At 35.1% G+C, this 14167-nt stretch overlaps 1 protein-coding gene across 3 annotated transcripts in view; it reads left to right on the top strand.

Moving 5' to 3' along the window:
- Positions 1–14167, top strand: part of GOLGB1 (golgin B1) — a 73641-nt gene that overhangs the window by 28717 nt on the left and 30757 nt on the right. For all 3 annotated transcript variants that reach the window (XM_081571804.1, XM_081571805.1, XM_081571806.1), the window contains 2 exons: positions 8030–8144; positions 10705–10778. In XM_081571804.1, coding sequence (XP_081427930.1) covers positions 8030–8144; positions 10705–10778 — 189 coding nt within the window. The remainder of the gene's footprint in view (positions 1–8029; positions 8145–10704; positions 10779–14167) is intronic.

Consider the following 14167-nt stretch of genomic DNA (forward strand, 5'->3'; position numbering starts at 1 on the left):
TATGTACCACAACTTCCTTATCCATTCATCTGTCTATGGACATCTAGGTTGCTTTCATGTCCTAGCTATTGTAAATAGCACTGCTATGAACATAGGGATACGTGTCTTTTTCAGTTATGGTTTCCTCAGAATATAATTCCAGTCATGGGATTGCTGGGTCATCTGGTAGTTTTATTCCTAGTGTTTTAAGGAGTCCCCTTGCTGTCCTCCATAGTGACTGTATCAATCTGCATTCCCGCCGGCAGTGGAAGTGGGTTCCCTTCTCTCTGCACCCTCACCAGCATTTATTGTTTGTAGACTTTGATGATTGCCATTCTGACCACTGTGAGATGATACCTCATTGTAGTTTTGATTTGCATTTCTCTAATAATGTATGCTATTGAGCATCTTTAATGTCTCTCAGCACTGGTTTGTAGTTTTGGTTGGAGGAGTTATGCATGTTTTAAAATTTATTCTGAAATAGTTCATATTTTTTAATGTTGTTGTAGATGGAATTTATTCTCTTTTCATTTTCCAATTGTTTGTTGCTTGTATGTAAGTATACAATTGAATTTTGCTTATGTGAACTTGATACTTATTGTATTAGTTCTGGATTCTTTGTAGATTCCTTAGGAATTCCTGCATAAACAGTCATGTCATCTGCAAATTAAGACAGGTTTGCTCCTTTTAACCTTTATGCCTTTATTTCTTTTTCATTCAATGGCTAGGACATTCATAACATTGTTTAATAAAAGTGGTATATTACCTTGGGCCTTCTGGCATTTTTCCTGATCTTAGGGGAAAGTATCCCATATCTTACCATTAGCTGTGCTGCTAGCCTTAAGTCTTCCATGAATATTCTTTATCAGATTGAGGATGTTCCCCTCAATTCCTAGTTTGGTAAGAATTGGTATTAGATTTTGCCAAATGCCTTATCTGCATTTATTGACAATAAAATAACCGCATGGGTTTTCTTCTTTATTCTGTTAATATGGTACAGTACTTTAATATTTGAATATTAAACCAACCTTGTATTGTTAGGATAAACCTGACTTGGTCATAAAATATTACACTTTTTATTTATTACTAAATTTGATTTAACACGATTTTGTGGAGCATTTTTCTATACGTACTTACAAAGGGTTTTAGTCATGAAGGTTTTCCTCTGTTTTGTAGTGGTTTGTCAGATTTTGGTATTAGAGTTAATATGGCATCAAAAACACAAGTTGGCAAGTGTTCCCTTCTATTCTCTGGGAGTTTTTGTAAAATTGGTATTATTTCTCAAGAGTTTGAAAGAATTCACCATTGAAACCATCTGGGTCTGGAGTTGACAATGAATTTCTTCTGCAGATATGAAACTAATAAGATTTTCTTTTTCATCTTGTGCCAGTTGGATTTTTGCTTTGTTTTGTCCAATTCATTGAAGATGTCAAATTTTTCTTATAACGTTGGTTGTAATATTCTCTCTTTATCTTTTTAATGCTTGTATACCCAATGGCACCCCACTCCAGTACTCTTGCCTGGAAAATCCCATGGACAGAGGAGCCGGGTAGGCTACAGTCTATGGGGTCGCTAAGAGTCGGACACGACTGAGCGACTTCACTTTCACTTTTCCCTTTCATGCACTGGAGAAGGAAATGGCAACCCACTCCAGTATTCTTGCCTGGAGAATCCCAGGGACGGCGGAGCCTGGTTAGCTGCCGTCTGTGGGGTCGCACAGTCGGACACGACTGAAGCGACTTAGCAGCATACCCTCTGTAGTGATACCCACCTCTACCCCAATCCCTATTACTGTTTTTTTTAAGATTAAGATATAATTAACATATAACATTGTAGAAATTTAAGGTATCCAACTTGTTGATTTAATACATGTATATCTTGCAACAGAGTTACCACCATAGCATTAGTGAATATTTCCACCATGATACATAATTATCATTTCTTTTCTGTGGTGAGAACATTTAAGATCTAGTCTCTTAGCAACTTTGAAATGTATAATACATTATTGTTAATTATAATCACAATGCTGGGTATTAGATCTTCAAAACTTGTTCATCTTCTAACTGCAAATTTCTACGGTTTGATTTGTGTTTCATTTTCTTTATCAGACTAAGCTAGAAATTGACTTTTTAAGAAAATATTTTCAAAGAACCAACTTTTAACCTTATTAATTTTCTTTGTTACTGGTCTGTTTTCACTTTTATTGTTTTTTGATCCTTGGTATTTCTGTTTATTTGGTTTTACTTTTCTTTTTCTACCTTCTTAAGGTATAACTTTATATCAAACGCTTCAGATCTTTTCTCATTTAAACATAAAAAGTATACAGTTCCCTTTTAAGCACATGGTTTGATATGTTGTGTTTTTATAATTCAGTTTTTTAAAGCATTTTCTAATTCTCCTTGTGATTTCATCTTTGATCATGGATTATTTAGAAGTGTGTTGTTTAATTATCCACATATTTGCTTTTATTTATAGATATCTTATTGTAATTATTATTGATTTCTAATTTAATTTCATTATTATCAGATAACATGTTCTATATTATTTCAGTTCTTTGAAATTTATAGAAACTTGTTTTATGACACAGCATATGGTCTGTCTTGGTCAACATAGCTTGTGTGTATTTGTATGTGTGCCAAGTCACTGCAGTCGTGTCTGACTCTTTGCGATCCCATGGACTGCAGCCTGCCAGGCTCCTCTGTTCATGGGATTTTCCAGGCAAGAATACTGGAGTGGGTTGCCAGTCCCTTCTCCTGGGGATCTTCTCAACCCAAAGACTGATGCCAAGTCTCCTGCATTGCAGGCAGATTCTTTACCATCTGAGCTACCAGGGAAGCTATACAATATAATATTGTATAAACATCACTTAAATCATAGTATTATTTAGGTTATCTTTGTTTTGACTGATTTTTGTCTAGTTGTTAAAACTAGACTAATTTTTTTTAACATTTGACAAAACTTAATATCTGTTCATAATAAGTTCTTAACAAATTAAACATAGACAAATGTATCTCAATGTGAAAGTGAAAGTGAAGTCACTCAGTCGTGTCCGACTCTTTGTGACCCCATGGACTGTAGCCTACCAGGATCCTCTGTCCATGGGATTTTCCAGGCAAGAATACTGGAGTGGGTTGCTCTTTCCTTCTCCAGGAGATCTTCCAAACCCAGGTATTGAACCCAGGTCTCCCACATTGTAGGCAGACGCTTGACCATCTGAGCCACCAGGAAAGTCTCAATGTAATAAAGGCCATATATGACAAGTCCAGAGCTAACATCATGTTCAATGGTGAAAGGGTGAAAGATTTTCCTCTTAGATAAGGAACAAGACAAAGGTGCCTACTCTTACCACTCCTCTTCAACATAGTAATTGAATATAGTAATGAAAGTCCTTGGAAGATCTGAAATGGCCAAGCATTCCAGAGAAAGAACAAAGAAGGAGGCATAAAATTCTGGATTTCTTTTCAATTCTGTGTTTCAGAGATTTGGAGAGGGAATGAATGATGGAGATGGCTATTTTCTCTGCAAAGTCTGGAGCCTTCTATGGGGAAAACTATATGGAGGCTTTTTCAACTCAATTCTGGAGCCAGGAGTAGGATGACTTGAGTTGGCTGACAAAGCCACATGCCCTTCTCTTGTGGCTTGGCTGGTATTTTGATTTCTGTTTCTTGATTGGAATGATTCTATTTCTTCATAAGAAATGGTTATTTCTTCTTCTAAACAGAAGGTTATGAGATTCCTCAAGTTCGAGAGGTCAGAAATCCAAAATCAGTTTCACTGGCCAGAAATCACAGTGTCTGTTGGGCTACAAAGGAGGCTTTAGGGAAGAATTAATTTACTCACTTTTTCCAGTGACTAGAGCTGCATTTCTTACACCCCATGATTCCTGGTTGTTCTTGCATCTTTAACACCAGAAGTCTAGCATCTCATCTCAGTCATCAGGTTACCTTCCAACCCTCTCATCCTCAGCATATAATATATAGTTAAGTTTTGTTTTTTTACTTCTTCCCATGAGGTTTGCTTTGTCATTGGAGTGTTGAGTTGATTCAGTATAATTATTGATATGAATGATTTGTCTTTCGTTTATGCCATCTTGGGTTTTTTTTCCTTCTGTTTTCTATTCCTGTCTTCTTCTTCTATTTGATAATTTAAAGTTTTTTGAATTTTATTTTTACTTATATATTGACTTATTTTCCTTTTAAACAGCTGTATTATAGGTATAGATATAATTGACATATGATAATCTGCATACTTTTAAAGTGTACAACTTAATAAATTTTGATGTATGCATGAAGCCATCACCACTTTCAAGAAAATGAACGTATTCATCACCTCCAAAGTTTCTCATGATCCCTTTTAATTTTTCTCTCACATCTCCCCCCAATCAAGCAACCACTGATCTTCTTTCTGTCATTATAGTTTGTATTTTTTAGAGTTTTTAATAAATTATATGTGCTTTTTTCCCCTGACTCCTCTCACTCAGCATACTTATTCTGGTATTTATCCTATTGTATGCAGCAAGAGTTCATTCCTTTCTTTGTATTGTTGAGAATATTGTACATATCACATATCTGTTTACTTGTTGATGGGCAGATTTGGATTATTGACAGTTTTGGACTATTACAAATAAAGCTTATATGGATATTCTTTTACAAATATTTGTTTGAACCTGTGCTTTCTTCACTCTCAGTAAATACCTAGAAGTGAAGTGTCTGTATCATATGGGAGATTTTAAGACAAACATTGCCAGACAGTTTTCCAAAGTGGTATTACCATTTTCTGTTCCCATCAGCAGTGTATGAGAGTTCTGGGGGTAAATCTCACCTGGTAGCTATGTATTATCCTTATACTTTCTTGGATTCAGTTGCTAAAATTTTGCTTTAAAGTTTTACATCTGTGTTTATGATGAATATTTGTCTGTCTGTAATTTTCTATAATATCTTTTCCTAGGTTTGCTCTATGTGTAAAGCTGGCCTTTTAGAATAAATTGGGAAGTATTCTTTCCTCTTCACTTATTTGGAATGAATTTGTAGACTTGGTATTATTTTTTCCTTAAATGTTTTGTGAAAATTCATTAGTGAAGCTGTCTAGTCTTGAAGTTTTCTTTGTGGAAGCATTTGTCGGTATAGATTCCACTTGTTTCATAACTATTTGGCTATTTGGGTTATCTATTTGTTCTGGAGTGAGCTTTGGTATTTTAATATCTTTTAGGAGATTTGTCCATATAAAGTATCAAATTTATAGGCAAAAAGTTATTCATAATTTTCTCTAATTATTCTTTTAACATATATAGAATCTGTAGTGACATTACCTCTTCCATTTCTAATATTTGTAATTTGTGTTTTCTTTCTTATGCAGGTAAGACTGTCCATAGGTTTATTAATTTTTAGTAATCTTAAAACCAGCTTTGACTTCATTGATTCTGTCTTGTTCTCTAGTTTCTATTTTATTGATTTCTGCCTTGATCTTCATTATTTCCTTTCTTTTGTTTACTTTAGACTTGATTTCCTCATTTCTTAGCTTCTTAAGGTGAAAGCCAAGGTCATTACTTTGAGACCTTTCTTATTTCTAATATAGGCATTTTGCATTAAAAATTCCCCCCTAAAATCTACTTTAGTAGCATCCCACAAATTCGGTTGTATTTTCATTTTCACTCAGTTAAAGATACTAATTTCCCTTTTAATTTCTTCTTTGTCCCCTGGGTTACTTAGTTTCTAAATATTTTGGGGTGATACGTCTAGAGGTCTTTCTGTTATTGATTTTTATTTTAATTCTATTGTGGTCAGAGCACATAGTTTATATGACTTGACTCTTAGAATTGATTGAGACTTGTTTTATGGTTCAGAGTATTGTCTATTTTGGTTAATGTTGCATATGTACTTGAAAATAGTCTGCTGCTGTTGGCTGGAGTGTTTTATAAATGTCAATCATGTAAAAGTGGTCAATAATATTATTCAAGTATACTATATCTTTGCTGCTTCTCTGCCTGTTTGTTCTCTCAATTATTGAAAGGAGTATTGAAATCTCATAGTTGTGGATTTATTTACAGTTCTGTCAGTTTTTGCATCATATGTTTTCAAACTGTGTTATTGGGGGCTTAAACATTTAGGATGTTTATGTCTTCTTGATTATCAAGTGACCCATTGATATTATGAAATGATCTTCTTTATCCTTGGTAACATTCTTTGCTTTGAAATGTACTTTTGTCTGATATTAATATAGTTATTCTACTTTTTTGAGTAATATTAGCATGGTGTATCTTTTTTCACTCTTTAACTTATTTTTGTCTTTATATTTAAAGCTTATATGAAGCGTAGAGTTTGAATCTACTTATCCAATCTGTCAATCTCTGCCCTTTACTTGGAGTGTTCAGACCATTTTCATTAATGTTGCCATTGATACCATTTTAAGTCTTTCATCTTGCTATTTGTTTTCCATTTTTCCAACTTTTTGCCTTACTTTTTTACTTTTCCTTCCTTTAAAAAAATTGATTGAATATTTTTTATGATTCTGTTTTTCTTACTTTACAGCTTATTAGCTATAATTCTTTATTTTGTTATAATAGTGACTGCATTAGGGATTATGCTAATGTTGCTTAGTCGCTTCAGTCATGTCCAAATCTTTGCGACCCTATAGTCTGTAGCCCTCCAGGCTCCTCTGTCTATGGGATTCTCCAGGCAAGAGTACTAGAGTGGATTGCTATGACCTTCTCCAGGGGATCTTCCCAACCCAAGGATCAAACCCACATCTCTTATGTCTACCTGCATTGGCAGGCAGGTTCTTTATAACCTGGGAAGCCCATTAGGGATTATAGTTGCATTTTAATCACAGTTAACCTGCATATAATATTGTGCTGCTTCATGTGTAGAATAAAAACCTTACAATTGTATACTTTTATTTCTTCATTCTTGGGACTTAGTTATTATTTTACTTATACATATGTTATAAACAAAAAACACAAAAATATAACATGTTATAATCAAAAATTTTTATTTTTGTTTTGTCAGTTATCTTTCAGGAGATTCAAATGATAAGAAAATAAATCTTAATTACCATTGCAGTTACCATTTCTGGTGCTTTTTTTAGGGTAGATCCAGAATTGGCAGTCTCTGTAAAGAGTCAAATGATAAATATTTTAGGCTTTTGGGCCATAACTTTATTTGCAAAAACATGTAGAAGGCTCTAAACTTTGCCAAACTCTGATGTAATTTCTTATTTCCATCTTGTGTCATTTTCCTTCTGCCCAAAGGACTTCTTTTAATGTATGTGTGTACTCTCTTGAGCACACAAGTCTGCTGGTAAGGGGTTCTTATAGCTCTTGTGAGTTTGAAGAAATCTTTATCGCTCTGTTGTTTTTAAAAGATACCTAAAAGCTAACTATAGAATTTTATATTGATAGGTTTTTTTTCTTTTGATACTTTAAGGCTATTACTGCACTCTCTTTTCTTGCATTTTGTTTTTTAGTAAGAAATCTGCTGTCATCTTTGTCTCTTTTTTTAATTTCCTGATTGCTTTTAGGATTTTTATCACTGGTTTTGAACACTTTGGTTATGATGTGCCTTCACATAGTTTTCTTCATGTTTCTTGTGCTTGAAATTTGCCTTTTGAATCTCTATGTTTATAGTTTGCTTCAGTCTGGAAATTTTTCTGCCATTGATTAGTCCAATATTTTTTCTGACCTCTCTCTTCCTTTGAAGACTCCATTTACACACATACTAGATTACTTGAAGTTTTTCCAGAACTCATAATGTGCTTTTAATTTTTTGAATTCTGAAAATTTTCTTTCATGTGTGATAGACTTGGAAAATCCAGGCTTCAGTCTTAAATTTAAAAGCCAGTGAACTAGAAATTTGTGTGAAAGATTTCATCTTTCTATCTTCAGATGAAAAGCATTGCTTTACAGATTACCTAGGCAGATAAGTAGATGCTATTTTTAAAGTATTTTCAAGGCTGGAGAACTTTTAGAACACAAAAATGCCGGAGGCTCTCTGGACATTAGTATGAGAGTTTTGCACTGGAGAATCTTTTAATTTGTTGTCTTTCTACAATTTAGGCAGTCACTGAAGAGAGTATTGCCTTTTTGCAGAAGAGAGTGGTAGAACTAGAGAATGAAAAGGGAGCCTTACTCCTTAATTCTGTAGAGCTGGAGGAGCTGAAAGCTGAGAATGGTACGTATAAATGAAAAGCATAATTCTCTGACCTCTTAACCGACAACTTTTATCACTGTACATGTATAACATGTAGATTCTATGATAATAAAGATCTTAGCACAGCTGGTAGTTATTGAAGTTAGGATTAATACACATTAAACAATTTGAACACAATACCAGTGTTTACATAAGTATAACATTTTGCAGTATGGGCTTTAAATGCTGCAGGAGATCTGTATTATATTCATTTTTGAGTGGCTAAGGAATCTTCTCAGATGTATGGCTCAAATAGAACCTTAATAAGACAATGACTTTTTAAATAGGTAAAATAGAGAAAGGACTTTTCCAGTAACAAATTTGTGGGATGAGGTAACAGAGATCAGTATAAATAAAGATTTAGAGGTAGAAACCATTTTGTTTTTTGCTCATGCTATATACTGCTTAGAACCTTATCCTTTTTCTCTAGCCTGGCTAATTCTTGAACTCATCTTTCAGGCCTCAACTAGGGCATTATCTTTTTGAGAAGTTGGTCCTAATCTCCCAAAGTTGGATTAAATGCATTTTTGTGCTTCTGAAATTCATTTTCAAGGGCAGGGGTCATTTTTTTTTTCCATCTTTTGCTTTACCCTTTACTAGGAACGAGAATAGTACCTGGCAAATGAGTGACTGCTGAATAAAGTTTTGTTGGATTGAACTAAATTCAGCGCTTTATTCTATTGAACTGTGTGTGAACAGTTAGTAAGAATGAAGATATACTTCCTTCCTTTTGTCACCTGCTTCACAAGGCCCTTATAGCTTTAGTAACTTGTAGTTAATAATGCTTCACTTATCTAATTTGTCCTGGAGTAACTGACTACCGTGCTTTATCTTTAAGAGTGAGAATGAATACCAAGTAAAGTTTGTACCATTTCCTGAAGTCTATACCAATATTTTCAATTTAACCATTTTACAGTTCCACTTAGCTATAAATTAAGGTATATAGGGATCATATACCTTTATTAGACTAGTCCTACCATTGCTGATAAAGAATACCACAAATTCAACTCATTATTCAACCCACTTAAACCACTGCTCTGAGACCTTATCCATGATGTTTATTTTGCAGTTTTGCAAGCAGTCTCTGTCACTTTCATGTGGCTCATTATGGTTTAGAGGTTACATGAGTTCCATTCTCTTTGCTCTTTACTGCAGGGGTCACTGGCCCTAAGGTTTTCTGTATTAGTTTTCGTGTCTGGTTACCCTTGTTTTATGAGTCATGTTCTATTAATATTAAACTCACCTTTTGTGCTTCCATTTCTACCACTCTGCTCCTTCCTCAAATACTTATGAAATGTCTGAACATATTATATACAGTCTTGAATTCATTTGTTTCATGAATGTTCATTTATTCATTCAGCAAATATCTGTGGTGCCTTTCCTATGTACTGGGGACTACTCTAGTTGCTGAGGATACTGCTCTGAACATATTAGAAGACAAGACAGGCCATAAACATGTATATACATAAGAAAATTCCAGAGTGATAAATACTAGGATAAAAATAGAACAGGCTACTGCACATGTACCCGGGGGAAGGAGAAAGTAGTGTCAGAGTGCTCAGGGTAGGCCTCTCTGATCACTGGTTACCTGAATGATGAAAAGGGGACAGCTACATAAAAAGAGGCTGAGCAAATATTCCAAGCAGGGAAGAGCAGTGTAAACACTCTGAGGTATGAATAAACTTGATATGTTTGCAGATAGAAGCAAGGCCAGTGTTCTTGGAAGCAGAGTGAGCAAACGGGGAGCAGTATAGAGTTTGTAGAATAAGTGGGGTCAAATCATGTGGGTCATATTAAAACGCTTGGATGTAGTGTAAAAAATAAGCTTTTTTGTTTGTTTCATATACTTGTCTTAGCTTCTCAGAAAGAGTATAAACTTCTTGGGGGCTTACTAATACTCAATATTTTTATCCTCCAAGGTACTACTACCCTTTTTAGATACCCACATTGTAATAAGACATGGGGTCAAACTCAGAAGACTGAATTCTGATCCTAGCTGTATGAACCAGCTGTAGGACATGTCATTTCTTTGTTTCCTTATATGGTCATTGAGGAGATTGGATAGCTCCCTTCTATGCTAAAATTTGATGTCCTTATGAACATATGTGAAAGAATGTAGAAGACATTTTAAGTGCTATATTAATGCATGATGTATAATATGAACACAGAAAAGTTAGAGATAAGTTAAATTTATTTCCCTAGAATTCCCAAATTATGCTGCAGAAATAGCTGGTTTTTGTCATGTGCACTGGCTTTTTTTTCCCTTTAAAGCCTTCCACTATTTATTATACTTCACTCAGGTTAATCATTAATACCTACTACCCTTCTATCTTATATCTCATCTTCTCATCTTCTTTTGCCACTTCTTTATTTTAAAAAAATAAGTGTTTTATCTCCCCCAAACTATTCTGTCTGTTCTTTCCTCTTGGTTATTTCATGCATCTCAAATAGCCTCACACACAATCATACCTCTCTTGTTTTTTTTTTTTTTCCAAACACTTCTACATTTACCTTCTAAGGCTATTTATTTTGTAACTTTCAGAAAAACTTTCCTCTCAGATTACTCTCCTGGAGTCTCAGAAGAGAACTGGAGAGGTAGATAGAGAAGTCCATGAGGTAAGTGATGCATTCTTAAAATAATCAGAATATGAGCTTGATCGGGGAGGTGATTTCAAGCCTAAGCTTTTGTACAGTTTTCTTGTACATCATGAGAAATCCTGGGCTGGAAGAAATACAAGCTGGAGTCAAGATTGCCGGGAGAAATATCAATAACCTCAGATATGCAGATGACAACACCCTTATGGCAGAAAGCGAAGAAGAACTAAAGAGCCTCTTGATGAAAGTGAAAGAGGAGAGTGAAAAAGTTGGCTTAAAGCTCAACATTCAGAAAATTAAGATCATGGCATCTAGTCCCATCACTTTGTGGGAAACAGTGGAAACAGTGTCAGACTTTATTTTTTTGGGCTCCAAAATCACTGCAGGTGGTGATTGCAGCCATGAAATTAAAAGACACTTACTCCTTGGAAGGAAGGTTATGACCAACCTAGACAGCATATTTAAAAGCAGAGACATTACTTTGCCAACAAAGGTCCGTCTAGTCAAGGCTATGGTTTTTCCAGTAGTCATGTATGGATGTGAGAGTTGGACGGTGAAGAAAGCTGAGCACCGAAGAACTGATGCTTTTGAACTGTGGTGTTGGAGAAGACTCTTGAGAGTCCCTTGGACTGCAAGGAGATCCAACCAGTCCGTCGTAAAGGAGATCAGTCCTGGGTGTTCATTGGAAGGACTGATGTTGAAGCTGAAACTCCAATACTTTGGCCACCTTATGTGAAGAGTTGACTGATTGGAAAAGACCCTGATGCTGGGAGGGATTGGGGGCAGGAAGAGAAGGGGACGACAGAGGATGAGATGGCTGGATGGCATCACCGACTCGATGGACACGGGTTTGGGTAGACTCCGGGAGTTGGTGATGGACAGGGAGGCCTGGCGTGCTGCAATTCATGGGGTCTCAAAGAGTCGGACACGACTGAGCGACTGAACTGAACTGAACTGAACTGAATATCGACAGAGAATTACATTACCTAGAAAGTGAGATTTAAGAGAGTCGTAATTGTTATTATTTCTCATTTACTCTCATTTGTTTATAAATATTTGGACATTTTATTTGTCCTGAACCAACACAAGTACAGTAGTATTTATTTGGGATTTGATATCCTATTTTGCATGCTGGGTTATCATTTATCTCAACTTCTTTGCCCATCTCAGAAAAGTTCCTCAGTAAAGAAATTAGGTAAAAATCTCCAGTCTCTCCCCACCACCCCTTTCTCATTTGGCACAGTTTCACTTAGTATTCCATTCAAAAGGTATCCTTAGAGAATGGTGCTTTTTATAACCTAAAAATGATAAGAAATGTGTGATTGCTCAATATTCTGCTAATTTAAGATGATTGTTAGCTTTACTGTGTTTAATTGTCCTTCCATTTAGAAAGTCAGTGATGGGGAATTTCCTGGTGGTCCAGTGGTTAGGACTCCATGCTTTCACTGCCAAGGTTCTGAGTTTGATCCCTGATCAGGGAACTAAGATCACACAAGCCATGTGGCATGGCCAGAAAAAAAAAAGAAAAGAAGTGAGTGATAGATTCATAAATAGCCTTGAGGAATACTGTAACTTCTTTACAATAGTGTCTGCTTACTTATTGTACAGAATTAATAGGAAGTGAAATATATATAGACAGGGTTTATTTTAAGGAATTGGCTCATGTAATTGTGGAGGCTGACAAATTCAAAATTGCAGGTAGGCTAGCACACTGGAGACCCAGAGAAAAGTTGCAGTTTGAATCTGAAGGTAGTCTGCAGGCAGAATTTCTTCTTTTTGGAGGAGGGCCATCTTTTTTTGGTTATGGCCTTTAACCAATTAGGTGAAGCCCATCCACATTATGGAGAGCAGTCTGCTTTACTCAGAGTCTGTTGGTTTAAATCAACTTTATCTAAAAATACCTCAACAGAAACATTTGGAGTAATGTTTGACCAAGTATCTCAGTATTGTGGGTTAACCAAGTTGAGGCATAAAGTTAACTTCCACATTTACATTCAGTTACATTTTCATATGATGTTCTGTTCACAAATTTGTGTAAAGTGGAGTAAATTTTGAAAATAATTTTAACATTGTATGGTCACTACATTATATATGGAGTAGTGAAAAATGAATCTTGTTTAGCCAAGGAGAGGCTTAATGTTTTAAGATGCTTAGCAATTAATGTCTAGTGAAAACAAGAGAGCTCGAAATGGAAGAGCAGATAAGAAATATGGGAATCTATTAAGAAAAACAAAATATCCAGAAGGGAGAACAAACAGGAAACAGTGGAAAAGGAAGGGGAAAAAAGCTCCACAAAAATTATAAAAGGAAGGGTGACTAAGATAATTCCTTGGGATAAGAGAGAGTAAATAGAAAGGGTCCATAGAAAATGTAAGCACAGTCTAAAGGGGAAGACTAGTACTAGAAGGGAAAGTGAGAGTGGCTAGAAAGAGCAAAGTTTTCCAGTTTCTGCTCTCTGATGTATAACATTGACTTTTAAAAAAAAATCAAGCCAAAGTTAATTTAACTCTATAGATAGGATAGGGAACAGCAGAGAATGAGACTAAGGGAAGGAAGAGAGTGAGTGAAGTGGAGTGACAGATAGTAAAGAGGAAATAAGAATGTGTAGGATACGAGAGAAACCAGAAAAAGGAGTTAGTTATATTTCCATCTTCTGGCAAAAGTGATGTCTTGACTATATTAGATTTTTCATGTATGTAGGAATGGATAAATAGTAATGTGACATGAAGAAATTATAAAGGAACTTCTCCTCTGCTAAAAAAAATGTGTGTCCAGTTTCGGTTTCTGAAAATTTGAGTATAAGTAATACAGAGAGTGAAGAATTTTAAACAATTAAAAGTGCTAATGAAAAATGATGAGATAATAACTTTCTGTAAAATAATATATAGTTCTAAAGTAATGATTTCTTTTCTTTTACTCAGTGGCTGAATATGATACCAAGATAATAGGTAATATTCATTGAGGGCTTACTATGTGTCAGCTTCTGCTAGTGAGTGGCAGAGATGTGAACTCTGGCAGCTGGGCTGCAGAGCTTGTGCTCTTGGCCACCACACTGTTTGACAATCTCCTGTTTTTTTTTCTTCCCTTCATATCAAGTTGGAATATTTCTGGGGGGGGAGAAAAGCTGTTGTTGACAAAGATGGATATTTTATTATGTATATGGTCCCCAAACTCATTTAATAAAATACTAAATTTACCATGAAATTCACTGGTTTTGTCCCGGGAAGATAATTAATAGAAATAATTTATATGGATTGAGCAGCCTAATACAGTAAGCTTTGTAATAGTAACTTGGTTAATATTTTGTCAGACGGGCCCATACTTTCTTCCCAAGCCCCAGCAGAACTCTTCTTTGATTATTTTATCCTGGTAATTTATCTTAATCAACTTGTCTGATAATCTGTTTGTCT

This window comes from Giraffa tippelskirchi, chromosome 2 (genome assembly GCF_054371585.1).
Source record: "Giraffa tippelskirchi isolate mGirTip1 chromosome 2, T2T-mGirTip1v1.2.pri, whole genome shotgun sequence".
Taxonomy (NCBI): domain Eukaryota; kingdom Metazoa; phylum Chordata; class Mammalia; order Artiodactyla; family Giraffidae; genus Giraffa; species Giraffa tippelskirchi.